Here is a 27,674-nt window from a genome sequence, read left to right as displayed (position 1 = left end):
GGACGAAGCCGACTCATCACGTCCCCCGCTGACGCCGGGGCCCACGAACTACCGCCGTTACGGAACGCCGTCATCGCCGATACCAGTAAGAGGCTATCAGTCTGGGCAGAGACATAAGTGATAGTGTAGGATACGCTTGTAATTCTTGCTAACGTGTTTTAAGTTCTGATCGCGGACCGCCGAGTCCGTTTGTTCATGTGCTGCTGTATTTGAATACTGATCGTGTACCCACGCAGCTGGCTTGATTTCTGTAACAGTGTTTGGGACTAACCTCCGCCATATTAGCGAGCTCAGAAAGCCTCTACTATCAGTTAAAAGGCCGGTCTCGCGGAATAAACGCCAGTTTATTCACTCGAGCCCGTGTGATAGCGGCACGGCTTCTGGGACTCAGAATATCGCTCGCGCATTCTCTCTCTCTTTGTTTGTGTCCCGCTAACACACACACACACATACACGCGGCACACACGTGTCCTAAGCCAGCTGTTCCCGGCGGACGCTAGGGACGTAGCTACATCTGGTGGCTACATACGGCTATCTCTCTCTCTCTCTCTCTCTCTCTCGCTACTCCATCGGACGCCAGTGGCTCCGCCCCTGAACGCTGCGAGGAATAGCTCCACCTCTCTCTCTCTACACGCACACACGCACACACACACGCACACACTGTTTAGCTTAGTTTTGTGTGTTAGGTAGTTAGGTAATAAGGCTTTGTTAATTGCAGTGTTATTGATTGTGATCATTATTACTGATTTTAATAAATCTTATTATGTTATAACTAGCGGTCTCTTGTGCTTGTTGTGTATATGTCACTGGATAACAGCAGGTTGTGAAGGCTAGTGCTTGAATTTCACGCCCTTCTTAATTGTTAGATTGTTTTTATGCTTCCATGCCAATGATCACCATGATTGGCATGTGAGTATAAAACCTTTATATTGAGACTGAATACAGTTTTAGGTTATCTTTTCCCTGATCCCAGGGTGGTGCCCCGTTTATTCATGATTATATCATGATAATATATTAAATATAATTATTAATACCGATAATCATATTGATATTGATAGTTAACTGTTGATAACCAAATCTGCTCCTGCTACAACCCCAACAGTAGTTTGATGAGATACAACATGTGTTTTTTTAGAAAAAATGATTTTGTATTTATTATGAATGGCCCATCAGCCGCTGTTGATCTGTCACGTTTTAATTGTGACAGCAGAAATGTAATTAACGGCACAGTAGTGTCTGAAAGTCTCCTTTTTTCCCCTTTCTTTTGCAGATGATCTCAATATATATTTCTAGATCTCCCTGAGTAGGGAGTAGTTCATGAGTGAGTGATTTTGGACACGAACCATTATAATAGTGGGAGACAATGCTGCAGGTCAAAATATTATCTAGCCATGGGAAGGTGGAGGTGGAAGATGAAGATGGTTTATTTCGGAATGTTTTTCAGAATTGAGTCTAAGCTTACGAGATGTTGAGAACCCATGATATATAGCAAGATTGCAGGATTTACTTTGTGTAGCACAAAACAAAATACTATAACCTAACTATTAAGTGAGTCTAGTGCGCTCTTCTTCCCTGATACTTTGGTAATCCACTTCACCTGTACTAATTGTGTCTCTCTCTTGTTATTAAAACAGTCTAGGGTGTGTGTGTGTGTGTGTGTGTGTCTGCATGCATGCATGCGTGCGTGTGTGACAATAAGAGCCGGTCAGGCTGCACAGCTTCGCTCCTGCTTAACTGCTGAAGGGAAACCAAGCTTGACGTGAGTCCTCTCTGGACCGCAGCTCCACTATAAGAACAGATGGATTGATATAGAGCAAAGAAAGGACTGCTGAATCATTAATAATGCACTGATATTCCACCTGACAGGTACAGAGGACCGGCAGGAACATACAAAGAGGCAGACATGAGTAAAATGAAGAGTCAAGCGGAACCGAGAAGGCCAGGCAGGCAAAGGAAGAGGCGAGCTGTTACATAGAGAGATGGTTAGGAAAGTGAACAGGGAGATGGATAGCTGAAAGCAATGGAAGAGAGACAGATAACAGGCTGTTTTATATACAGGCTTGGAGTGAAAGCTCATAATTTGCATGAGAATAAAAAGCCTGGATGGTAATTTCAGCAGCCTAATAACGTGTCGGATGGACAGAGAGCCTAATGGGCACAATGCATCAGGAGGCTGGGAAAGATCGTGTGTCTCCTGCATGTATAAACCATGCCCCTCAAGTTTCAATGTAACATTGGATTTACAATTAAGTACACAATGAACACACACACATGTAAATCAATGTTGATTAGTTGGTAATCCATTCCCTACACACAACCAAGTTCCAATTAAAGTTTGATTCCACTTTTAAGTCATAGTTCAGTTAGAAAGACATTGCTCTGGCACAAAAATTGCTTGATAAAGTCTATTTTACCATAATTGCAGAAGAATCACTGATAAATATCAGTGTTGCCACAAAAAGAAAACATTGAGACTGCTATTAGCGTGTGGCACGAAGACAGGGCTAGCTAAATGAGTTCTTACAGATGGAAATGTGTCTGTGGAGGGCGTACATCTCATGATTACAACAGAGCACTGTCTTTCCAGAAGGCCATTTAATAGATTGTAATTTGAAAGCAAGTAAGGCCGTCGGATGGAGAATGGAGTGAAATGAAGGATAAACAGTTCTGGGAGAGAAATTAAAGAGACAGGGTGAAAATGGGAAATCGAAATGAAGAACAAAGACAGACTGAGGATCTAAACAGATCAGTAGGGAGCCCAAAATAGTGAGTAACTCATCCTGCAGGTTCTTGGTGAAAGAGACATTCATCTCCAATCAGCCGCCTGTCAGAGATTTCCAAACAATCCTGGACCCAGATGTAAAAAATGTGCATGCAGAAAATATTCAGTGTGCCACCTTTTCAAAGGAAACTACTAGTATAAAAGAGAATCTCCATGTATGCCTTATGCCAGGCTCAAACACATTTATCACTCACTTATCAGAAGGTGTGTGTGTGATAAGCATCTTTTTCTTGTGTGTGTGCGTGTGTGTGTCACAAAAGAACCTTAAAGAGGGAATCAGTTTCAGCTGAAGCCTTTCTCATCTGTTAAGTAAACCCCATTCACCAATGTTTTCTTACACTCAAGAGCATACTTACACACATTTGAGTGCTCACATCTTTTTGCAAAATAATTGGTTAATGTGTTTTCTACACAATTCTACAGTTGCATAATTATTTTATTGGATTCTGACCTTTGTTTTAATGACCAAGGAAAGAAGGTTGTTCAGTCAACGCAAATTTATTTAAAAAATCAGATCCTTCTTATCTTTTGAAAAGATAAAGAATTATCCATGCTTTTTTCTTATTTTGATTTCTGTAATGGCTTGTATTCAGGTATTTAATTCTGGCCTCCCTGCATTGGCTCCCAGTACAATTTCGCTTGGATTTTATAATTTATTGTTGACCTTTTCAGGCTTGAAATAAACGGACTGACAGTTATATGAAAGACCTTGTCTCGCATATTTACACGACTCTTCAACTGCAAGCCAAGTTGCTGAGCATCATAAACATGTCGATGCGTACAATGGCGGCCTCGTACGATCAACTACCAGCATTTTATCTTCTTCGGATCAACGTTTTTAACTCGGCGGCGCATCACCCAGGTAACATGTCTTCACCAAGTCACGTCTTTTCCGCCTCGCCAGCTAACCTCGGCTCGCCTCTGATGCGCCGCTGTGACTACCGACTTCCTTGACGTCTCAGAGGCGTAACATTCTGTAACCCCTTTCCGTCTCGGTTAGCGTTTACATTGATGACAGGGCCGAAAAAAGGTGCGATACTCCCACAACGAAAAGGCAGCGTAAAAGGGGCTAATGTTCCCAGAGCGGTGTATGGTGATGACTAAGGGCTATCAGAATGTTGCAGTCCATGACTTACCTGCTGTGATGAGTTGTGCTAAATCTCAAAACGCTATTTTTTTTAAAAAGAGTCGTGGTCTGCAGGCTCTCCTTCCTTTAGTTTCCCAGGTGAAAATCATTCAGATCCAGATTAAATCCGTCTCACCCTCCCTGCTGATTCTGGGCTTTGATGTTGGGATAAAGCAGTGAAGAAACTATTCCCTGAAGAAAATGCCACAACAAACCATGATCTTTGATTTGTCAAGTGTGAGGCATCAGCATCCAGCACAAGAATCCCTGCTGGGGTTTTATGTTGGGCAGAAAAGCATTCTCATGTATCCTTCTGGCATAAACCTCTATTACAAACACCGATAAAAATAAAATGGGGCAAAGCAGCTATTATTCTCTCTTTATTTTGTCTTGTCACTCTTGCCTCCTTCTAATCTAGTCATCAGTAAGCTGTCTGTCTTTGTGAATCCAGTAAAAATGTTCCTTTTTGTTGGATTTTGGGCTTTGTGTCCTGAACTTTGACGCTGGACTATGAGTTTTGATTATAACTTGGAGAAATATACTCAGTAACACAGGAGATGCTTTCTCCACTTAAAACACATCACATACAAAACATTTAATGTCATCCTTCGTCCACATTTAGTTGCATGTATATTATAATTATCCAACACAGTCACAGTTCATAAAAATGTAATCATTAGGTTTTAAATAACTATACAACTTGGTTTAGTTCAAAAACATTCGGAACAATATGTTCACTTAACACGCAGCCTTGAGTCCTGGTGTTTAAAAGTGCTCATTTTGGCAAGTTTCAGTAGCAAAAAAACTGTAGGCCTACTACGTTTGCAGTACAGGCTATCAGCAAAAAAGGGAAAACACTGATGAAGCATTAATAACAACAAGACTAAGTGAAACCTTGTTAATCCGGACCGTGATCAATGTGCTTAATTGCTGATGAAATAAAGTTCTCAACCGCAACGATTATCTTGTTAAACACAACATGAAATAAAATCCATCTCTATCACCGTCTCTACAACCTGCAGCCTGTCAGTCACCAGAGCAACACTGTTGTTGATGACATGGAGGAAGCACGTGATTTCCTTCCTGTCTTTGTTGTGATGTTAGCAGCGGCTGCGTTAGCAGCGGCTGTACATCATACTGTGATATTTCCCCGTTAACAGTCTGCAATTTATGAATACTGGTTTCATACTAAGGTGTGGGACAAACTAATAAATCTCACACATGAGTTGTGGTGACTAAATATGTTGGTGAGGAGTTGCAGACGCAGCCAGTGGTTGAGTGTTGGCTAATGATATTAAAAATGCTAAGCCATCAAGATCATTTTTACAGTAAACAGCCCAGTAATCTCCAACAACGTATCCAACGAGCCAAATAATCAAAAGTACCATGCAGGCATATAATTGTTTGAATCTATAAAGCAGCTACACTTAAGCCAAATTTGCAACATAATGCAGTCTTGTCATGCAAGGAAAACATATAATCTTATATTTAGCCAGTTCCCTCAAGATACAATCTCCAGTTTATAACCGTCACTGTTAGCAGCAGAAACTCTTTCTCACCGTCTCTCCTGTTGAGTTTGGCGAAGCCTGGTGCATGACTGCTTGACAGCTGGGACGAGCTTCTGAAGGATGAAGGTGGCAGATTGGATACCAACGCACTGTCACACACCTCTGTCAACCAAACACAAAGAAGACAGAAAGTATACAAGGTTAGGGCTTCACACTTATGTAATGCCTTCACTGCTTTGAAAATCCAATCTTTTCAAAGCTCTGTGGCTCAAAGTAAAAGTAAATTGACGGAATTGTTTTTGTTCAAGCAAACCGCATGGGAATGAAGATAACTTTTTAATTGGCTCATTCATAATCCTACAATTATTTTTTTGGGTGGACCTTGTCACATTACACTGCAACCATAGAATTGTATAACAATTGTACATAGTCACCCATTGATTTGTGGACTGGGGTTTTAAAGCCTGAGTTCAGCATTTTGTCCATCTTGGTTTTTTGCAACCAGAAGTGGCACAAAAGGGTGGACCTATGTCCAACCAAATGCTGAAAAATACATTTTTAGGGAACCACAAATGTTCCAAATAACTTTCATGAACCGAAAACCCATGGTCAAGGGTCCATGACAACAGTAGCAACCTATGAATCACAAGGTAGCCATGCCCTGAAGCAAACGTTGCTTCATCATCTATTTGACTCTAAATGGACCATAATTTACTAAATGAACATCATGCTGTATTCCAAACCAATCCACTCATTATAAAGCACATTTTACAAAACACTGTTTAATGTTTACAAAAGTGCTGCACAGTGAGATACAACAAGTACAATCAATAAAACATAAAAGCACTATGACATTTATTTTTTATAAAAAATAAAAAAAAACCTGACAAACACATGTAATGCATTGAACATGAAACTAGTGATTGACACCATAAACTCATGTTGACAATGTTTACTGAGGACATACATCAAGTGAGAAGTTGGGTCATTTTCTCAAAGATTTCGATACGATCTTCTTTTTGCCCCCTAATGGCCATCAAATAGAATGCAAGTTTTTGGCTTCACATTTCAGACCCAGTGGTTGCCGCCTGACTGTAACAAAACAGTGGCTCTGGCCTTTGCCTTCTTCAACATTAGCACCCTACAGCTTCATGGCAAAAATAATCAAATATTGTATTGCAGCTGTAACGAGATGCTGAGGCGTATGTAAATCACATGAGAATTTTTATTTAACTGAATATACATTTGCTCACCCGGAACAATACACATACCAGAACAGTTATGAGGTTGAGTGCAGAAAATCAGAATACCAGAAGTAACGGGGCAAGAGCATCACATTATTTATCCTCAGTAGCTGTGGGGAAGATGAGTTTAATCACTGAGATACAGGTTTAATGTCAGCTGAAAACAGGTCTTTGACATTATGTTGCAGTCGCTCAGAGGTTCATAACCGCAGGTTGACACAAGAACGTCTCCTCTCTTAGCACCAGAATAAACATTTATCATATCAGTAATTGCAATGAAGTGTCCAAACTATTCTCCAGAGACAGAGCTGAGTGGCTGAGAGAGCAGAGGTCAGCAGTAAAAGACCCGCTGAGGACATCACAATATCAGACGCAGCTGGAGATTATTACTGTTCTCCATCTCTGAGTGAAAAACATTTGAATTGTTAAAAACAGGACGGGAGTTCACTGATGCTGAGAGATGGAAATCATCAGCACCAAAGAAACACAGCATTGCTTTCAACTTCAAAAGGACTTCATACGATAATATAATACACAAAGAAGCACATGCTTTTAAATGAAAATCAAGCGGCTTCGTCACCGTTCCGGTCTGTGGATATTAACACATGAGTGGCAGAGTGGAGTCCAGCCAATGAGAAGCAGGTCTAATGATCCCCAGGTGGAAATGGGTCTTTCAGCTGTAATGGCACCATATGAAATGAATGAATGGTGTAATAATGTGGCTGAAGGACTCATTACGGGACGGATCCTGATGGACGAATCAGTCTGAGACTCACGTTTCACACTTTAATTGTTTCTGGATGATTGGCTACAATAAAAACATCATACATAATGCAATAATTATGCTTGTAATTGGCTCATATGTGTATTAAAACAAACATAACTATAACTACTATAACCCACAAACATGGCTATTATGTATAGATGTGCAACAATCTGAAAATACAAAATGAATTATCATTAATTATTATTTATTTATTTATTTTTATCGTGAGGAGGGTGTTGCAAGTTTAACGTGGTTAAGGGTTCAATGAAAATGATTAATAATATTTAGTTGCAGTCACCCTTTTCCACCCCACAGTCTCTTAATTATCTCAAAAATACATTAAAATCAAACCATTTTAGCAAGAATCCATTGTCTAATGGAGAAATGCAGCCTGTTGTGCAACTGTATTCCTCAGCTCAATAAATATTCAAGTCTTTACCCTCATGAGTTGAACTGTAAGCAAAATCCGAACGCTGCCTTCGTCTATAGCCTCTTAATGGATGTTGTTCTCCGCTGCTGAGATAAGAGCCGATTACTATGATTCACGCTTCGGTCCGATCCCGGCCCACAACGAGGCTCTAGCTTTGATACCTCTGTCAACATTAGTGTCCAGCATTTCACCTCAACAGCACAAGGTCTTCATCTGCCTCTCCATATCCACTATGGATATGGATGAGTGAACTTTTTGAAAGAGGAATTCCATGTAATCTAAAGAGACGCAGATCTTGTTTTCATCTTGGGTTAGTATTGCCTATAAAGACCAGTTTGAATATTTTGAAGGTGACACCGGAGTTAACAAAGAGCTGCTTTACACCAGTGGCATTGGTAGTGCAAGTATTTCTGGAAAAAACGAACCCTCACGAAATACTTTGCAGTTGCATGTCTAAAGCTGCATTAACACATTTGTGGCCCTTTTGGGCAACAGGATGTAAAAACATACCATCACCTTTATTAACTCCTGACTTCCTCCTTAGTTCCTTCATGATGCCACTGCTATGGCAACCCAGTCTCTAAAAATGTTTTTGTCATTGTACATTTTCTGCAAACCCAGGTTTAGGGAACAAAACTACTAAAGTTTGTTTCACCCATTCACAAACCCTCCCACCTGTCCTTTGTGAATTTTGTTCCTTAATAGTCACTTGATGCACTACGTGCCTTGCTATGACACTGAAACTCTAAGTAAATTTTCTTTTATGATGAAAGTATCTGGTACTTAATACATTCATTTATAGCAGTTTGATACAGCAGTTATCACCAAGAACCTTGATGTACAGTCATTTTACACCAACTGAACTTCACAGTGGCTAATTTTTCTATCATTAGTAAAACAGTGGTATTGAGCTGCATAGATGTTTTCCACGTAATTCCAGGGTTTTAAATGCAGGCCAGCTAAAACTGTCATTTACTTTTGTCCTCTGCTTCTCCTGATAGTCTTTATTCCTGCAGGCTTTGACCTGACAGACACTTGTTACTGTGGGTGGTGGTGGTTATGTTGGGGGGGGGGGGGCTCAGCATGAAAAGCAGGTGAATTACAGTCGTCTGAAGAGGTGAAATGAGTGTGACGGCTCTCCGATGGCGAGCGCTGTAATCTCTCAGGAGATAATGTGTGGTGAGAGCCTCGCTGAGGAAACACTCACCTGACTGAGAGAGAGAGACAGAGACAGAGAGAGAGAGAGAGAGAGAGAGAGAGAGAGAGAGAGAGAGAGAGAGAGCGAGAGAGAGAGAGAGAGAGCGAGAGAGAGAGAGGAGCAGTTTAAAAACGCCGGGACGCTTTCACTCAGCTGAGCTTTGGCATTTAAGAGCCGACGTCCCTGACATTGTGACCAGTGGAGCACAAACACAGACGGCTCACAGGGAAACGGAGCTAAATGTTGAATACCTGCTGGACTCTGCAGCCACTGAACCTCAACACTGACCCTGGCTGTGTTGGACAGAGAGACTCCCTGAATATTAAACCTCCGCATCTTCATCTTCATCCGCACCACAAACTGAAAACAAACACATCTCCTTTCTTTTTCTGTCAGCCTCAATGTCAAAGCCATGGTGACTTAGAGGAAACAGTTCTCCACCTGGCATTTACATTTTAGGCATCCAGATTAACGGATATCTTGAACCCCTTAACGTTGGTATGAATTGATTTCTTCTGAGACGACCAACACAAACAACAACAAAGACATTTCTATGACACGGGTAGCATCTAAAGAGTAATTTAGATGCAATTACAGCAGGACAATTCAGGAGAAGGGAAAGTGAAGGTAAGGTGTTTCTTTATGAGATACATTTTACTGTTCTGGTAGAAAATACCATCTGATTTTTTTCCTTGGGTGAAAAAAAGGTTAAAATGTAGACCATCACCATTATATTGACATCTGAGTGATGGGATATGGGTTCTTATCTCAATAAAATACCCTCCCATCAAATTAATCTTGAATCTTTCCTAGTGCCTGAAGAGAATTTAGAGCGAAGGAGTCAATCGTTTCTGACAGTACGTCTATTATTTGACAGTGTCACTTTTACCATTCAGGGTGAGTAAACATTTTTTTTGAAAAATCTTTGGAGTGTCAAGACCTTGGCGCTGTCTAGCCTGATTAATCACAGCATGCACAGGACGGGAAAGACAGAGGGAGGCCACAGCTCATTCACCTGTATTGTCCACTTCTTTACTTTTTTTCTGAATAACAAAGTGCCCACAGAGTCCATGACGGAGATGGAGACCCTGAATACCGATGAGCTCCATCCATCACCTCAACAAACGGCAGGTCCTGCACTTCAGAACTCTGTAAGCCCCACAAACCCAGAGTTCAGTGCTTCTCAGTGTGAGCCGAGCCGCCTTGTTCAGCCATTCAGGGCATGTAGCAGAAAGCAGGGTAACGAGGCTCCAGCGACGGTTGTTTTTGCTTCAGAAATTCAGAAATCATCCCGAACTTCCTGAAGGCCAGTCAGTTCCTGTTTATGTAGCACAATGGGGTTCTTGGGATTCTGAACAATTTCAGTGGAGCAGTCCTTGGCAATGAAATTCTTGTTTTCAGGCTCCCTCCAACAATGCTACTCCCAGAACTACATTAAATAGAGCAGGAAATTGAAGTACAGGAATATCATTTATATAAAATAGAATAAAGTATAATGCTTTGGTGGACTGGTGGGCAGTATTGACAACATCCATAAAATGTGGGGAGGATAAAACAAATATCCTGAATTGAAATGATTGAAATGAAACATGATTGACACAGCTCCTCCACATACAGTTACTACTAAATAAGAGACTAGTGTTTACTAGACTGAAACGAATGAAAAAAACAAAAATAATGACCTCATTAAAGAATCTGTGAGGAAATGCATCAGTTGTAAAGATGAATGCCAAACCAAAAATATCAGTTAATTTTTTATTTCATTCATTTATTGCATACACAATGTCAGATTTATATTCTGGCCGCGATGGATAGAACAAGCTGATTAAAACTGCTGAATTATTCAACAGGAGCCAGTATCTGTTCTCAAGCTGCCTGTGGCCCGACTTGTTAATTGATTAATTGAAATGCAGAGCGGCGCTCTGTGCTAACTAATACCCCGAAGGTAAGGACATGGCAGGAGCTCTCCTCTCCTCATTTTAATTAGCATTGCTTTGACACATAATTAATAGTGCAGGATGAGAGAATCTGATCAGGCATCACACCAGCATATGGTACCTCCCATCTACCCACACTGCAACTGTAAAGACCTCAACAAGGCAAACAGTTTATACATATATGAACTGACACTGGAGGAATTATTTGACTATTCAGTAAATGGAAATTATGTCATCCTATTTGTAGATTATTAACACGTTTGCTGGAAACAGACCTTCATCTTCATGGCAAAAAGCCAATCATCCTCATAATAACACCAGCAGAAATGGTAATGTATAAACAGGTGAGGTTCAAACATTCATAATTATATTATAGATTCCATTTGTGAGTGAATGAAGCGCAATAGTGAGAAAATAACAAGGACGACAGTCACAAGCTGAAAGAGTATATCAAGTAATTGAATGCCCAAAGGAAAGAAATACCACAGCCATAACATTAATTCACAAGGAAGCACATGAATAGGCTACAACATGCAGACACACCTTCATAATGCAAATATTTTCAGATAATAAAAGACCTCTACTTTTTTTTAAACTGTACAAAATGCACTAATAAATGATGTGTGAAGAGAAGGTTCAAACTACAGTGAATAAATGAATAATTTAACACCATATGATGATAATATGGGCACAACGGATATAACTGGATATAAATTAAGAACTATAAACACCTGTAAGATGACTAAAACATAGTAATACTAGACACAGCACACTGTGGTTGATGTTCCTGTACACAACCCCAAATCGTTTCCATATAACCAAAGAAACCATCGATCATCGATTTATGCTACAATTTGAGTGCAGTTTAGTTCTATGGAAACTTAATTTTGTTGCAACAGGGTTGCACTCTTTCACGTTCTTTTGCCAGTCAATTAAAGTATTCATGAACCTGCTTGAAGGTCTCAATTCCAGTTGTAAATATCAAACCTAAAAAAATATCATTGTGAGGACTCAGTCACTCAATCAGATGGCAAACTATTTGAATCTTTAAGGTAAAACAATCTCAACATTTTGGTAAAATGAGTAATTACTACTGTGCGTTGTGTTTCTCTGAAGAGGAGGAAGGAGACATTTTAATATTTTAGGAAACAGTGTGAGTTTAAATGTAAAAATTGACACTTTTCACGTCTGTACTATATTCATATATAGAGAGCTACAGTTGGCAGAAGGTTAGCTTAGTTTAGCATAAAGACGGGACATCAGGAAAAGGCTATCCTGGTTAAATCCAGAAATAACAAAATCCGCCTATTAGCACATCAATAATGAATGAATGATGTCTCAATGATGTCTCAAATGAACACATTAGGCAGTAGGTGCTGGCAGGTTGGATTGTTACCGCCAGTAAACCTCTATTGTATTTCTGCCTTGTCGAACAGAAAATAAAAATCTATGACAACTTCAAAGCAATGTCATGATGAGAAAATTTGCTGAAGTCTTGCTAAGCTATCGTAATTTGAGTCCCCACCTTTTTAAGCTGTGCAATAAGGTCGTTCTGCAGTAGAAAACCTGCCCCTCTAGAAAAACGCTGTCAAATAAAAGCTTTTCTCCTTGGTGTGAAAAGATCTGTCAGCTTCAGATGGTTCATAAATCCACATTAATGCATATCAGTAGGCAGCCTACACAAATGGCATCCTAATGCATACGCTAATCTAGCACTGACTTTGAAACGATAGAACAATCCTCCTCCTCGTTGAGGCTCATCACACTGAGTAGCAATGTGGGTGACTGTGAGAGAGACAGACATCAACCAAAGGAATCGATCAAAAAAGGCAACAAGCAACATTTAAAAACCTATTCATCTTTAAACTAGCAGAATTAACTCAGTTAATTACAGACAAGAGACTTCAACCAGGGTGCCGAACAAACACTACTGAAGCCCCAAATATTCAGTCATCATAATTCAACGATTATACAGATTTAGAGGGAAGGCTGCAGGCTTTTCACTTTTACTAATAGCTCCACAGGGAGATATCATAAAATATCTACAAATCCACCAGCTGCACCAAGTAAGTGATTTGAATATGTGTGCCTCTTAATTGAAAACATCAACACATCCCCATAGAAAAAAAGGGGGGTAATTTTCTTCATTTAGGCAAAAATCATGCAAATATTCACATCATCGAGGCAGCTTGGCGAAATTAATTTATTTCAGAAATGAGACATTAGATCAAATGGGACACTTAGGAATCATGAAATGAGGGAAAAAACAAGCTTCAGTTGAAAGAGTTGCAATGTAGAAAATGCTGCGCTAGAACATTTTATGACAGATCGCTTTTCCTGTCACTCCACTTATCCAAGAGGGATGTTTTCTTTATTCAAAGCTCTGGTCTATGATTTGAAAGAATTGTCAATTGAGCCAAAATTGGCGGCTCGGCTCAAAATTGTGTGGGGGGGAATGCTTTCAAACCTTTCAAATCGTAGACCAGGGCTTTAAATAGAAGTAGTCAAAAGTAAACTGCCCTTCTGTCTGTCTCCTTTGTGTTGAGTTTATGCAAGGATTGTGCTCATGATTAAAAGAAACTGGACGGGATCCAAACCCCGGTTCCCGGTGTCAAAGTAGCCGTCCTGCCACCTCCACGTCCAGATGTGTAGCGACTGTATGTACGATGTACTGTCTCTAATTGTCAAAAACAGCTTTCTGAAGTGTCAGTGCAGGGAGGAAAGCAACACATGAGTCATATTTCTGCAAACTGCACAGGGAGTGGAGGGTTACACAGAGTGATTAGCACGCACAGCCAGAGTTAAGAGCACTTTTACACAAGTTGCTTGATAAACAATCAATTAGAAATGACAAAGCACAAATACTGTGCACACAGAAAACACATGGTATGTCAATATGATGCTCGGGTTGAGTGGATCGCTTTGAGAATACCAATCCTACAAATAAACAAGTCTCATTTTGAACATCTAGGATTTGAACTTTCTGTGCAACAACATGGCGTTGTACCGTTGCTTCTCACTGCTGGAATGTTCACATTCAAACAAACAGCTCTGACAAGTTACTCCGACCGACCTGTGATGGGTGAATGAAAAAGGGGCACTTCACAGCAGAATGATGGTTGACAGTAGTTTGTGCTTTTATTTGCACAGAAAAATAACAGTCAATGTTCTCAACAAATAAACATTGTTTGTTGTTTGTTTGTAACCATATTTTTATTTACCTTGAAAATGTGTCCTGTGTATTAAGTACACAGGCCCAGGCCAGTTATAAAAAACTATTGCACTGATATCAGCGATTCTGGCCATGTATTACTTTGTAACGGATTTAAACCAAACGTATTGACTACGCCTAATTGATGCAAGTCTTGCGGAAAACAATTTAACAAGTTCTGCCAGGAAACCATTTTTTACCTCTGTATTTTAAAAATCCTGGCTATGGTCTTGTGTGTATTAGCCTCTCTATGCTGCAAAAGAAAGCCAGGGTCAACACTTGTACAGAGTGGAGCTTGTTCTTCCTTTGTCTTTCCGTGTGTGTGTGTGTGTGTGTGTGTGTGTGTGTGCAGTCTCTTACTACTAAACCACAACATCAGCCGCAGTCACAGCATCTTTAGGTTTAACTTGCCGTCCTCCCTCAGGAGACATGAGAAGATAAGTGCTCTTTAAAATACTTCTATGCAGATAATTTGATGTTCTCCGTCTTCTCCTGCTCAGCTTCTCCTCAGGCTGGGAACAGAAAGGCACCTGAACCTTCTTTAACTATCCAAGAGAAGAGTTTCTCTCCTTTCTGGAAGTTGTGGAGACAAGCGTTGATGCAGCACTTTCACACTGTGAAAAGTGCTGTCACAACCGACACAGGACAGCGGGGTAGCTCGGTAAAAGTCAGCACAGAATCCAATTAAGGTCCCGGTCAGAAATGTATGGTGGTGAAGATCTCCTGTCATAGCTTGCTGGTCACATCCGTGTGTGAGCAGACAGTTCTTGAAAAAGTCGAATGGAATAGAAACTTTAGTACAAAGAGATTTCAAGTTCATGAATGGTCCACTTTGCAATGTAAAAAATCCTGGATGGACCTCTCCCTTTCAGTTGCAGTACATCTGTTCACATGTCTGATGATGACTGATAAATCCCTGTAGGAACATTATCTCTTGTGTCTACTAGAGGAGGGTTTAGGGTTACGCGCAGAATGTAGTTTGGTGTCATTATAGACATATCTAATCACTTTATAATTATCCCATTATGTCATTTAAAACTCTGAACATCAGGAGCCGATGATGTAACTATATTAACGTTTTAGTCAAATGTCCTGCATGTGATTTCAATAGTTGATTAGACCTCTTATCAGGTTGACGTTGGTTTGAGCAACGCTGGAAATTACACGATAACACCAATCTCTTAAATAGCACTGATGACAGTGAAAACTCGCCACCGCAACCGTTTTGTCATTAATAAATGTCTTTTTTACATTCCTACGGCTACTAACATAGACTTTTCCGGTCCAATTAGATTTGTTGAATAATATTATAATAATAATGTAGTGGCTGCAGAGGTACGATTAGACGGATGAGAAATGACGAGCATAAAGGCGGCGCGAATATAATGTAACCAATGTAACCTTGACTTATCATATTTTATGCAGAATAGCATGACCACGGAATTAGCACAGAGAAGCTGACTGCAACTTGAAGAAGTGATAATAAAGGTATTACCTTCCACCCCCTAACACATATCTTTTCTTCTGCTGATTTCAAGCATCTGTTGAGCCAGAAAAATACCAAAATCCTTTAAGTTCCTCTTCTTTCATTCCTCTCTAAAACCTTGGAACGTGCCGCCTACAACCAACTGTCATCCTATCTCTCGCGGAACAACCTCCTAGACCCTAATCAATCAGGATTCAGGACTGCTCACTCCACTGAGACGGCCCTCCTCACAGTGACCGAGTCCCTGCGAGACGCCAGAGCCTCATCCCACTCCTCCGTTCTCATTCTCCTCGACCTATCTACTGCATTCGACACAGTCAACCACCAAATCCTCCTCTCCACTCTGGCTGAACTTGGCATAACCGACTCTGCTCTCACCTGGTTTACATCATACCTGACAAATCGCACCTTTCAGGTCACATGGAACGGCTCTATGTCCAAACCCTGCTCTCTGGACACGGGTGTCCCTCAAGGCTCAGTATTAGGACCGCTTTTGTTCTCACTATACACCAGATCACTAGGTTCTGTTATCACATCGCATGGATTCTCCTACCATTGCTACGCAGATGACACCCAGCTGTTCCTCTCTTTTCCCCCGTCCTCTGACACTCACATTGCAACTCGCATCTCGGACTGTCTGGCTGACATCTCTGTCTGGACAACTGCACATCACCTCAAGCTTAACCTGAATAAAACCGAACTCCTCTTCATCCCAGGGAAAGACTGCCCTTGCATGGACCTGTCGGTCACTGTCGAGGGCATCACAGTATTACCTTCCTCAACTGCGAGGAACCTGGGTGTAATCCTCGATGACCAACTATCCTGCACCCCCAACATCACTGCTGTGGCCCGATCCTGCAGATTTGCCCTCTACAATATCCGCAGGATTCGGACCTTCCTCACAAAGGATGCAACGCAACTCTTGGTCCAAGCACTGGTCATCTCCCGCCTTGACTACTGCAACTCTCTCCTGGCCGAACTCCCGGCCTCTGCGATTAAACCATTGCAGCGTATCCAGAACGCTGCAGCACGCCTTATCTTCAATCTACCCAAATTCTCCCATGTGACCCCCCTCCTCCGTGAACTCCACTGGCTCCCTGTTGCAGCACGCATCAATTCAAGACGATGACACTGGCCTTCAGGGCCATCAATGGAACAGCACCCGTCTACCTTCAAACACTGGTCAAACCTCATGCCCCGAAGCGAGCACTTCGCTCCTGTACTTCAGCTGGCCGGCTGGTACCACCATCGCTGAAATCAAACAAATGTCGCTCAGCAAAGTCCAGACTCTTCCTTGTTCTGGTCCTCAGTGGTGGAACGAACTCCCGACCAATGTCAGGACAGCCGAGTCATTTGCCATCTTCCGAAAAAGGCTCAAGACTCACCTGTTCAGACTTCACCTCGACTCTACATAGCATGACCCACTAACACCCCCCCCCCCCCCCCCAAAAAAAAAAAAACAACCTTACCTATAGCACTCTGATCGTAGCACTGTTGCTCTTGAAGTACTACTTTACTCAGATGAGGACCTAACACTTGTTCTATTTTTAGCTCTTACTTTATCGGCAATGATACGTTGTGGTTTCTTTATTTCCTTCTTTTGACAAATTTACTTATTGTAAGTCGCTTTGGACAAAAGCGTCTGCTAAATGACCTAAATGTAAATGTAAATATAAGTTAAGTCTCATTAGATTTAGCTTTTGGAGCTGCTGATACATTCATTGGAAAAGAGTTTGCAACACTGGACTGGGATTTTGGGTTGGATCATTTTAAAAACGCCATGGTAAAATGTGATATTGTCCCATCCCTACTCATTATTGTAAATAAAATTGGAAAGGACAAATATTCCACATACATCCACTGTCACCTCAATTTAAATAATCTGATTTAATCCACTCCTTATTGACAGAGAGCAGCATTTGAGGAATACAGAGGGAATCACAGTTTGAAAGTGGCTGTTTCTTCAAATTTCAGCTATCAAATGAATCACTTTTTTTTATGGGCCAGGCATTAATATCAATACCAGTGCAATCTTGCAAAAACCCCAACTTGCAGGGCTCTGCAAAATTGACACACACGCACACATACACACACACACACACACACACACACACACACACACACACACACACACACACACACACACACACACACACACAGAATCCAGTAGGGGGTGAAATTGTAGAGGCAAATGAGAATGTCTGTAGCGAAGCAGACGGCAGGAAACTGCTTAATTCTCTGAGCAAAAGTACTTCTTCATCCCTTCCGTATCTTCATTATCACTCTAAGGTCCTCCTTCGCAACCCATTCTCACTCCAATGCCTTGAATAATGCAGCTTGGTTCACACTCCAGAGCTTCAAACTATGACACTCTATACATACCCCTCTCACGTCACTTCTACATTGCACCTTTGTGTCAATCACACCCATAAATACGTTGATTACATGCACGTGTCTTTTCAAAATGAATTTCTGTCTTCACAGGAAGTTATGTTTAGGCAATAAAAAACCCACTTAGATAGGTTTAGGAAAAGAGTGTGATTGAATTAACAACATCACAGGATGAGAGTTCTGTCTTTGTGGACTATCTCACAGTATCTTTTGCTCGAAGCATGCAGTGAAAGCAGATAGTTGCCCATACACACACGAGTTATTGAGGGATACAAGGTGGTAAAATGTCACTGCAGTTGTGAGAAACACAAAATATCAGACTCTGACCCCTAAACGTTATCCTCTCATACTTTATATTGCTTTTCCCCCTCTTCTTTCCTCCACATAGCCACCTTCAATTCCCCTCATCCTCATTTCTCCCTTTCTCCTGCATCGCACCCTCCTCCCTCCACTTCCTCCTCTGTTTCACCTCAACGTGCTCAGCTTTGATTTAGCTCTGTCTCTTGGTGTTGAAATTCAGCCTTCCTTCTTTAATGGCCACTGACTCAGCTCAGTCCTCCTCTCTAATGCGAACTGACCGGTCCTGCTTCGTCTCATCAGCAGTCGCTGCAGACCTGTGGCCACTTCATAAGAAAAATACACAGCAGTGACAACATCTATTTTAGCTCCTCACGAGGACACATTAGAGGCTGGACTGTGAAGTATGAAGATATGTCGATGCACGGATGCTAATGACGGAAATTAGCTAATTAGCCCTGCGAATATTGAGAAGAGTGCTCTCTAATATGTATAAACCGGCCACTTCTCAGATTTTCAAGGTGAAACAAATTGCTCTAATGCGTGAAGGACATATGAAAATGTGACATTAAATTCCCACAGTAGTCTGTGACTCCAGAGCTCTGCAACACTCTCTCTCTCCCTCTCTGACTTCATGTGTAGTGTGTATTTCATCATTTTTAAGTGAGAGTAAAGGCAATGCCAAAATAATGGCAGGTTTGCGAGATGTGGAAGCTGAACATAACTGAGCACTGCAGCATATCAGAAAACGTCTGTGATGTATTGAAGGAGAAGATATATAGACTTCTAGACCCAATGTGTTCTGGATGGAGTTCTTTCACTGGTCCCACGGGTGTAGTGCAGGTTTTGTAAGGTCTAATATTTAAAGGTTCTATATAAGGGAATCAGAGCATTAATGCAGCATCAAAGTAACTAACTAAACTATTTACTATGTAACAAATATAGTGGAGTAATGTCTATAGCACTTCCATCCAAGAGATCGCTGTTCCTGTCCCTTTGCGAAACTAAAAGTAAAGATTGAGATTTTGTCACATCAGTCGTTCGGTGAGTTAACGTCAACACGCTGTTTTCCTGAGCCTTAACCAACTGCAAGAGACCACAGTTTCACGCTTGTCCACTGACCACTGGTATTTGATGAGTTGGGAGTAAGAACGTTTAGCCCCACTAGCTAATCGCTGGTGCTCTGCACTACGCTCATACAACAGTTAAAGGCGTCCTGACCCACGGCGTTGTCACACATTTGAACGTTTAACATGCCATACCTGAAACTGAGGAAACAACCAGAGAAAAAGTTGTGCCCCTCAACATCTGAGTATCCTTGACTCTGCAGACGGAAACAGATACAATCTCACGTGATGAATGGCTCCACTTTTTTGGGAGACGGACTCCTTCTGGAGACAGCCTTGGACAAATACATTCCAGCAGGTCTCAATATCAAATGCATGGACTGCAGTCGTCTGTCGGCTCCTTGCTTAGCTACCTGTTCCTGGGTTAATAAATCCAGATTCATGACTGGTGGCTCCACATCCGTTCTGTAACCTTGACTTCATCAGGTCCCGTTCATGGCACCATTGTGCCAGCACACATTTCCATAAATGACACTAAAGAAGAAATATGAAGGGGGTTTATCCTCAGCTACTTTCTTTTTTTCCCCCTTGTCCTGGCTCTCTCCGATGCTGGCCTCCCATGAATCTTAAAGGACCTGCAGGTTTGCTGGGAATATCAAGAGTTTTATATTCACAGGTTTATGTTCTTCTCGGCGCAAACAACCAGCTTACTGGAAAGCAATAAATCCATACAACACAGGGCAGTGCCACACCTGAAATAGGTTGCTGAATCTGCACCTTCCTCAGCATTTTCTTCACCAGATTAATCCTGGAACAGGGGGATAATTAATGAGCTCAGAGATGTTATCAAGATAACCTAATATTCCTCTGTAGCCTCCACTTAAATAACCAACTCCTTTTGGGGAGCCCAAATAGCCATTACCGATAAGTAATTACAGCACCGAATTCAGCCTCCAGAATCCTAGTAACCCCCTTCATCTTCAAATGTGTTAATACCCAAACCATACTGTCTTTAATTTGATGTCATATATCATGATCACCCTCGTTTAACGTCTACTTCTTTATGGGCGTGAACACAGGTCAGCTGGAGGACAGGCAGCAAAAATATGTGGAACCCGTCTGCATATAAATTCATTTCACTTTGACTTTCACCTGACAAACATCTGACGCCCAATAAGCTTTTCAAACACAACAACTGACTTTGAGGCCGGACGCCTTTCTTTATCCCTGCAGGCAGCAAATATTCTTACTGCTAATCACGGATTAAAAACTTCTCTCCTTGAGGACGCCTGGGAATTCTGCGACGAACTAGTGAGAAGCCATCGTTTTAACACTCAGGGATGAGAGTGAAAATGCAAATCAACACACACGCACACACACACAGTAGGAGTGGTGTTATCTGTCATTAGGCCCGGATTAAAAGTCATTAAGTGTTATTGATATTATCTGCCATTAGGCTATGATTATAGCCCACACTCCAGTGGCTCTATATCAGCCAATAGAAGAGATAAACGCCTCAAGGAAGACTGATGAGGCTGAGAGACCGAGAGAGATGGAAAGAAAGAGAGCTCGAAGATGACTGCTGAGAGAGTGAGTGCAACCATCGATCCTTCATGTGTGGATGATGAATAACAAGATTAAGGATTTACTAGACAAAAAAACAATTTCATTGAATAAATGATCATCAGTTAGTGATCATCACAGCTGGTCTATGAATTGATCATAACGTGATGCTGCTTTGCATTCAACTTTGCCCAGAACAAGTAAACTTTGGAGGAATGAGGAGCACGTAACAAAAAAACAACAATTACCACCTCATGTTGCATTGTACTTTGAATCTATGTCCGTCCAAAATGGCCTTTAATCAGGAAGTTGGCGTTCATCCGCATGTTGAAGGGTCCTTGAGCGAGACACTGGACGCCAAGTTTCTTCCAGGGTTTAATACATAGACGACTATTTGGCTCTCCGAGGAATAAACGGCTAAAGAGCAACGTGCTGGTTTAAGTGAGCTGCAGTTTCTTTTTTCCTTTTGGCTATCTCTTTTTTTCCAAACTAATTTCCATTCAGGGAATTCATTCTTAAATCTGATGTCTGTCGATACTAATGTAATATGGTGGACCACCATCGGTCTTCACCTTCATCTGTCCGATCCCTCAATAATGACTGGCTTTCTGAAACAGTCCATGTCTGGCTTTTTGTATCTTTTGTATCTTTGTATCTTCTTTTACTCTGCTATGACTGTAAAGCATAAACTTTCATCCAGAAATTAACTGAACATGCCGTCGGTAAAGTTTCCTCTCATCTGTTTTTCATTCCCTTCCACACAGATGGGCTCATCTTCTTTGCTGTTTTAATCTCCCTGTAAATACACACTGAGGAGCTTTAATGTCATACTGCCATACAGCTCTTAAACAAGCCTTTTAGACTGGGAATACGTTCTAATTTACAGCCTGAGCCTGAGGAAGTAGTACTACAGTGGGAGGGGGAGTTATCTCCTCCACAGAGCAACATCACTGTGTTTTACAGCAGGTCATATGTGACTCCAGACTCCAGGCAGCTACATCTTCATATGCATGTGCTTATATAAACTTTACCCTCATGTTGAAAAACCCAGGGCCAATCCAATTAGTTTAAACCCACACACACACACAGAGAGAGCAGCTTGGTTTGGAGTATATTCAACAGAGAGGCAATGACAGCCTTCTACAGCTTGATATTTCTGTAGTTACAGATGTCTGATTAGGTTTTAAAGCAGTCTCTTCTAGCCCTTTAAAAAATATGCTTTTATAGTGATAATTGGACATTTAATAGTTTATATAGACATTGATATGGTCACAGCCACAATTTCAGATCCCTTCTCTGGGGATTAGCAAGAAACAGGACATGACTAAAATAGACACAGTGAAGGGTAAATAAAAGACATCATTATAAAACCTCTTCATATAATAACTGCTTGAATGAATTGGACATCACACATCAAAAAGTATCTAATTCTTTAATACGCTTGTACTCATATTCACTTATGAATAATACAGGCTCGTGTGGGTTTGTTTGTTTTTATTTTTTATTACAAGAGCACAAAAGCCGTCGGGAAATTAAGCCCTGTCAATCAATACTGGAGTCTACCTCAGTTGTATATGTTGACGGTTGTCTCCCCAAGGCAATCTTAAACATTGCATATGAGCCTTCATGTATAGTTACACGGTACAGTTAACAATTAACAACAAGAGCGTGGAATAACATAACCGAGCATGACATGTTTTGATGCAACTCATTTATGCTTTGCTTGAGCCGCATTTTCCAGAAGCAGAACTAGTGCAAGACCACAGCCTAACAATACAACAAAGCAAATTAAATCCCCCACTAATTAATGTTGGAATGCATTCGAGGTAGTGTTGTACACCCAAATAATGCTTGGGGAAACTGCGAAATAAAGCAGGACAAAATAACTCATGAGAGATTGAAAGTTTCAGAGGGCACAATTGGAGACACAGCAGGATACCTATAAAGACTACAGTTTCTGCTCTGCAGGAATAACAGAGCAGGATTTTATGTTAATTGTTATCATTGTTATTTAGGGAAGGTCAGCAATAAATAGTTGCATTTTTTGTCACAAATTCTCTCAATAGGGCTGGGTTCAAATCGATTAATAAAATCCCAGGATCGATCTTTATATGCCTTTTCCCGTGGATGCGTGAAGTCTCGTCACTAGTCTCGCCTTTGGTTCTTCGCACAATGAGATCTGCCCATGTGTGACTCGTAGTAGTGAACCAAACATGTGGGATTTGTTAACCATTGAAGGTTGTTCTCTCTCTATCCCAGGGTGCTGCTCAGATCACTACTTTCCCTGCTACAGTTACAGTACCTCCTTGACTTCTGTACAGATACAAATAAGATATAATGTAAGCCTGACAGGCTGTTGGTAATGTTTAATAAAAAGTACATTTATGCTAGATAGTTTAACGTGAGATACTCTTGATTGAGTTTGTTGATTCAACTTTTCCTTTAGCACCAACATGGCATATGTGGATGGATTTCCATTCCATGCCTCCCTTCGCCATTGGTATGAAAACATTGGTTTATGAACAAATTCCAAGCAGAAACCTCTGCTGAGAAATTGACAACAACAAGTGTCAAAAACTGCAGTTCCTCAAATGGCCACTTGAGTCCAAAAGGGAGTCAATACCATAGACCCCATGTTAAAATGACAATTTTAAAGCAGGAATAAACATGTTTATAGCCTGGTACAAAAAACGGTCATGACAACTGTACGGGGTTAAAATGTTTACTTGCCTCACCCGTTTCATGTAAATTATACTGAGGTTATACATACTGTAATTAAGGGCATGGCCATGGTGGGTGCCGTCTCAGGTTTTTTATTTTCGATATTTTCAAACTGTCTTGTTTGTGGACAACATCCATGGTGACAGCCACGTGCTTTATTCAAGCCCCGAGGCTGCATTGGATCTGGTCGGGTTTTCTGCAGCTCTGACTGGAAATAATTGGTTTCCCATGGTTTTTACAATGGATCTATCACTTGATGATTTTTTGCACATAAGTAAAATTGTCACAGAAGTCTTTGCTCTTCTGACACACAACACTGATTTCAGTGGCAATGCTTAAAAAAAGGCGAGTTGTTTTTGCTCTCATTTCAGCTTCAAGTTTTCCAACTTATCTGTAAAGTACAACAACAACCAGAACATGCAAGGAAATAGCCATATTTGCTTTGAAGCTTCACGAATCATTACTTATTGTAAATAATGGATCAAATGAATATGTGACTCGTGGTAGCAAACATACTGCCCCATACCAGATGTCCAACAGCAACTGGTTCCTAACATTATGATGAGATATTACCTGTTGCTTACAGCATGTCCTGCTGCCGCCATGTGGCCAGAAAAATCCTGTTTTTTCACCTGGACTCATTTTTTTTCTCCAGATCCCCATGACATAACATGACTCCTGTCTGTCATACATATCACACAAATACTTTCAATAACACAATGGTCTCTGCGAACACTGGGCCGACCTGCTTTCATTCCACCACCTTCACGCAAGAAGCTACCTCAAAATACAGTGACTTTGTCATGCCGTTAATATCAGAAGGCGATTTAATGCACAATGACTTCAGCGTCCCGCGGGGCATCTGTTTCACACCCCGACTTACTTGGATCTCATCACATAAACCCCAGCGCTTCACTCCTCCAGCACCGGAGCACCATCTGTGGCATTTTCTTTTTTTAAATGTCTTTTCTATTTTGTTGTAATTTAGTGCCACCTCCATAATGAACAGTGAGCTGTGTGAAGCCCAGTCTGAAACCTCCACCTCTGCAGTCTTAACTTATTATGGCACTGTGGTTTATGGTCCGTGCATGATGAGTGTGCTGCCGGGCAGGGTGGGTGAGATAAACAGAGATATAGGAGAGGGAGAAAGAGGGTGAGTGATCAAATGGACATGGCAGAAAAAGAGAAAACCTAACAGGTAAAATTAGAAATTACACCAATTGCCACACAATCTGGACCAATAGAAAACCGAGCTAATGTCAGTCTTTAATTAAATATTAATTCCTGATCCGTTAGTCTTATGATGCAAGTTTCTTTATAACTGCAGGAGAACATATTGTAAAAAATGCAGATACATCTCTGAATAGGTGTTGAGAGTCTAGTGCACATCTTTTACAAGTGTAAGCATTGCATTGGGTGTCCAGATCTCCTTATGGGTAAAGTCCAACTCGTGACTGCTGCACAGAATGAGGTGATGACAGAAACATCAAATCCACCGAAGAAGAAGAAGAAGAAGAGAGAAAACGGAGCAAGAGGGAAGAGAGATGAGATGTGGCCAAGAGGAAGGTAAAGAGGGAGGGAGGGAGGGAGGGAGGAAAGAGCCAGCAATGCAAACAATGGTTCTGTAATTCAGCAAGAGGGCGGAGATCCAGGTGGAGGTAAGACAGGAAAGCAAAGAGATAAACAGAAAGAAGACAGGGAAGACAGGGGGGGGGGGGGGGGGGGGGGGGTTCATGGTAGAAAGGACGGGAACAGAAGTTGACAGAAAACAGCAGGAACACACAACACAAAGAAAAAGAGGAGCAGAAAGATTTTTCGGGGAGGAAACAACATAGTTTGGCAGCAGGTCTGAGTCAGATCCGGAAAGAATAGACAGAATGAGAAACAGCAGGAGGAAAGGAGACAGAAAAGTTCAGATATTTTGGTGAAGCTGTTTCTTTGAGGAAGGAATTATGACAAAGTGCAGAGCTGTTCTGGATGCATACTCCTTACACTGCCTCTTTTCTTCTCTGCCCAACTGTGGAGGAAGCGTTCCGTCTTATGTCTCACAGCCGACTGCCTTTACAATAAACTGCAGCAGACCTCAATGATCACTGTGCATGTTGCTTCATTTTCAACACTTTCATCATGTATGAGGGACAGTCTGTCACAGAGAGGAGTACACGGGTAGGAAGGAGAGGAAGGTCTTACAAATAAAAACAATAAAAGAAACTAAATCAAATTCAGAAAAGAAGATTGAATGAGAGGATGACAAAAGTTATGAAAGAGAAGAATTGAAAGCGTGGAGGGATGGAGAAATTTTAGGTTTAGCCATCTGCTTCAATCACATCATCACAATTTTCCCCCATCTCTATTCTCCCTTCATCTAATAGCTCCATCTCGTTGATTGCTTTTCTTTTCTTCTTTTTTTCTTCATGCAGAGCATGCATGCCTGCGCATTCACAGCGGAGAAACTGCATATTTACAAGATAGCATCCATCACCGAGAACAAATGAACCAAACCATGGTTAACTCCTGAACGTATTCAACCTGCACAAGCCCATACTATCCTTTTCCCTCTCACACACTTTCACACTCTCTGGAGTTTCGGTCTCACGATGCTGCGCTGAACACCAAATTAACCAGAAAACAAAGCGAGCGTGTTGTTTTACGCACGTGGTGGATGAACTTCCTACTGCCACTTTAGGGTGACAATCGTTTGTTTCTTTTTGGCTCTGGGGTATAAGGCTCCTTCGAGTATTTCTGACCATCAACATCATTTGATTAGGAATCGTCAACATTCACATCAAACCGCTTAAACTCTCATTATTTCTCTTTTGCGCTGATGCGTAAACGAGAAGTCCAGCCTTTAGAAACAAATCTCCGAACTTTTTTACAAAATAACATAACAAGAAGAGGAGACCAACAGCTGAATATCACTGTATCGAGATATCAGAAACCTTGTATTTTTTCAGTCGGTATGACAGAGGGATGCACCGCCCGTTTAAAGCCGTCCTCTGGGTCTGCGCTGCCCGGACTCGCTCCGTCTCCTCCGGGGAAAGTGAAGAAGCGCACAGCCCGCTTACCTTCTCCGGTTGTCCCATACGCGCTGGAGAGAAGCAGGGCGACCTGAGCGATAATCCCGGCGACTCTTTTAGTCCCAAAATCCATGATGATGAAGGCGGCGGGAGGCTGCATAGAAGCCCGGCGGCTGCTGGGGGAGAGATGTCTCTCCGCTCCAGCACCAAGAGATCTCAAACCCGGTCAGAGAGAGAGAAAGGAGGGAGGTCAGCGAAGTCTGCTGTGCAGCCTGTCTGTTGTTTTCACGGCTATTTAGCAGCCCAGCTGGAGCCAAACTAAAATGCGCGCAGACTCTCCACAGCAACATAAAACAGCTGTCTGCGGGTCCCTCTCTCTCTCTCTCTCTCTCTCTCTCTCTCTCTCTCTCTCTCTCTCTCTCTCTCTCTCTCTCTCTCTCACTCACTCACACGAAAGTCTAACATCCATTACGAAAAAGTTGCCATTTTAAAGGATTGAATTGGTGTAAAATCTCGTTAGTTTGTGGTGTGAATTAAAAACATTGCATTGGGTCGTTGACAGTGAAGACTGCTGCCAAAAAAAAAAAAAAAATACATGCAAGAGTTGCAGTTAAAGCTCTAGTCTACGATTTTTCACTTGAGCCAAACTTTAGCCAATAGTAGCCATGCGGACCGCATGTTCCGATCCAATCCTCGCTCACTCTGCTCCTGTTCACGTCTCCTCCCGACTCACTTCCGCGTTTGAAACTATGAGCAGACAAGCTGCTTGTTGTCCTGAGCAGTTCAGGTACGAAGCAGGGCTCTCACGTGATTTTGGCTGAGGCTGCGGTGTCAAGAAATCCGACCGGCACCCGTTGCATTTACACCGATAATGTTTCATCATTCATGGCCGTAATAAACACTATTACTGCTTTGTACATGTTGTGGAAG

The 27,674-nt window shown here is 41.6% G+C and overlaps 1 protein-coding gene across 1 annotated transcript in view; it reads right to left on the bottom strand.

Moving 5' to 3' along the window:
* The window catches only part of LOC311012583 (contactin-associated protein-like 4), a 116,055-nt gene extending 89,099 nt beyond the window's left edge, over positions 1-26,956 (bottom strand). Inside the window, exons 1-2 of the mRNA XM_084008086.1 lie at positions 26,793-26,956; positions 5,468-5,578 (exon numbers count right to left, since the gene is read on the bottom strand). Coding sequence (XP_083864212.1) covers positions 5,468-5,578; positions 26,793-26,904 — 223 coding nt within the window. The 5' untranslated portion in view covers positions 26,905-26,956. The remainder of the gene's footprint in view (positions 1-5,467; positions 5,579-26,792) is intronic.
* Between the last annotated feature and the right edge of the window lie 718 nt (positions 26,957-27,674).

The sequence above is a fragment of the Eutrigla gurnardus genome (genome assembly GCF_963514095.1).
Source record: "Eutrigla gurnardus genome assembly, chromosome: 4".
Classification (NCBI taxonomy): domain Eukaryota; kingdom Metazoa; phylum Chordata; class Actinopteri; order Perciformes; family Triglidae; genus Eutrigla; species Eutrigla gurnardus.
Note: the sequence above shows the minus strand (reverse complement) of the source record. Positions and strands in the feature narration are given on the sequence as shown.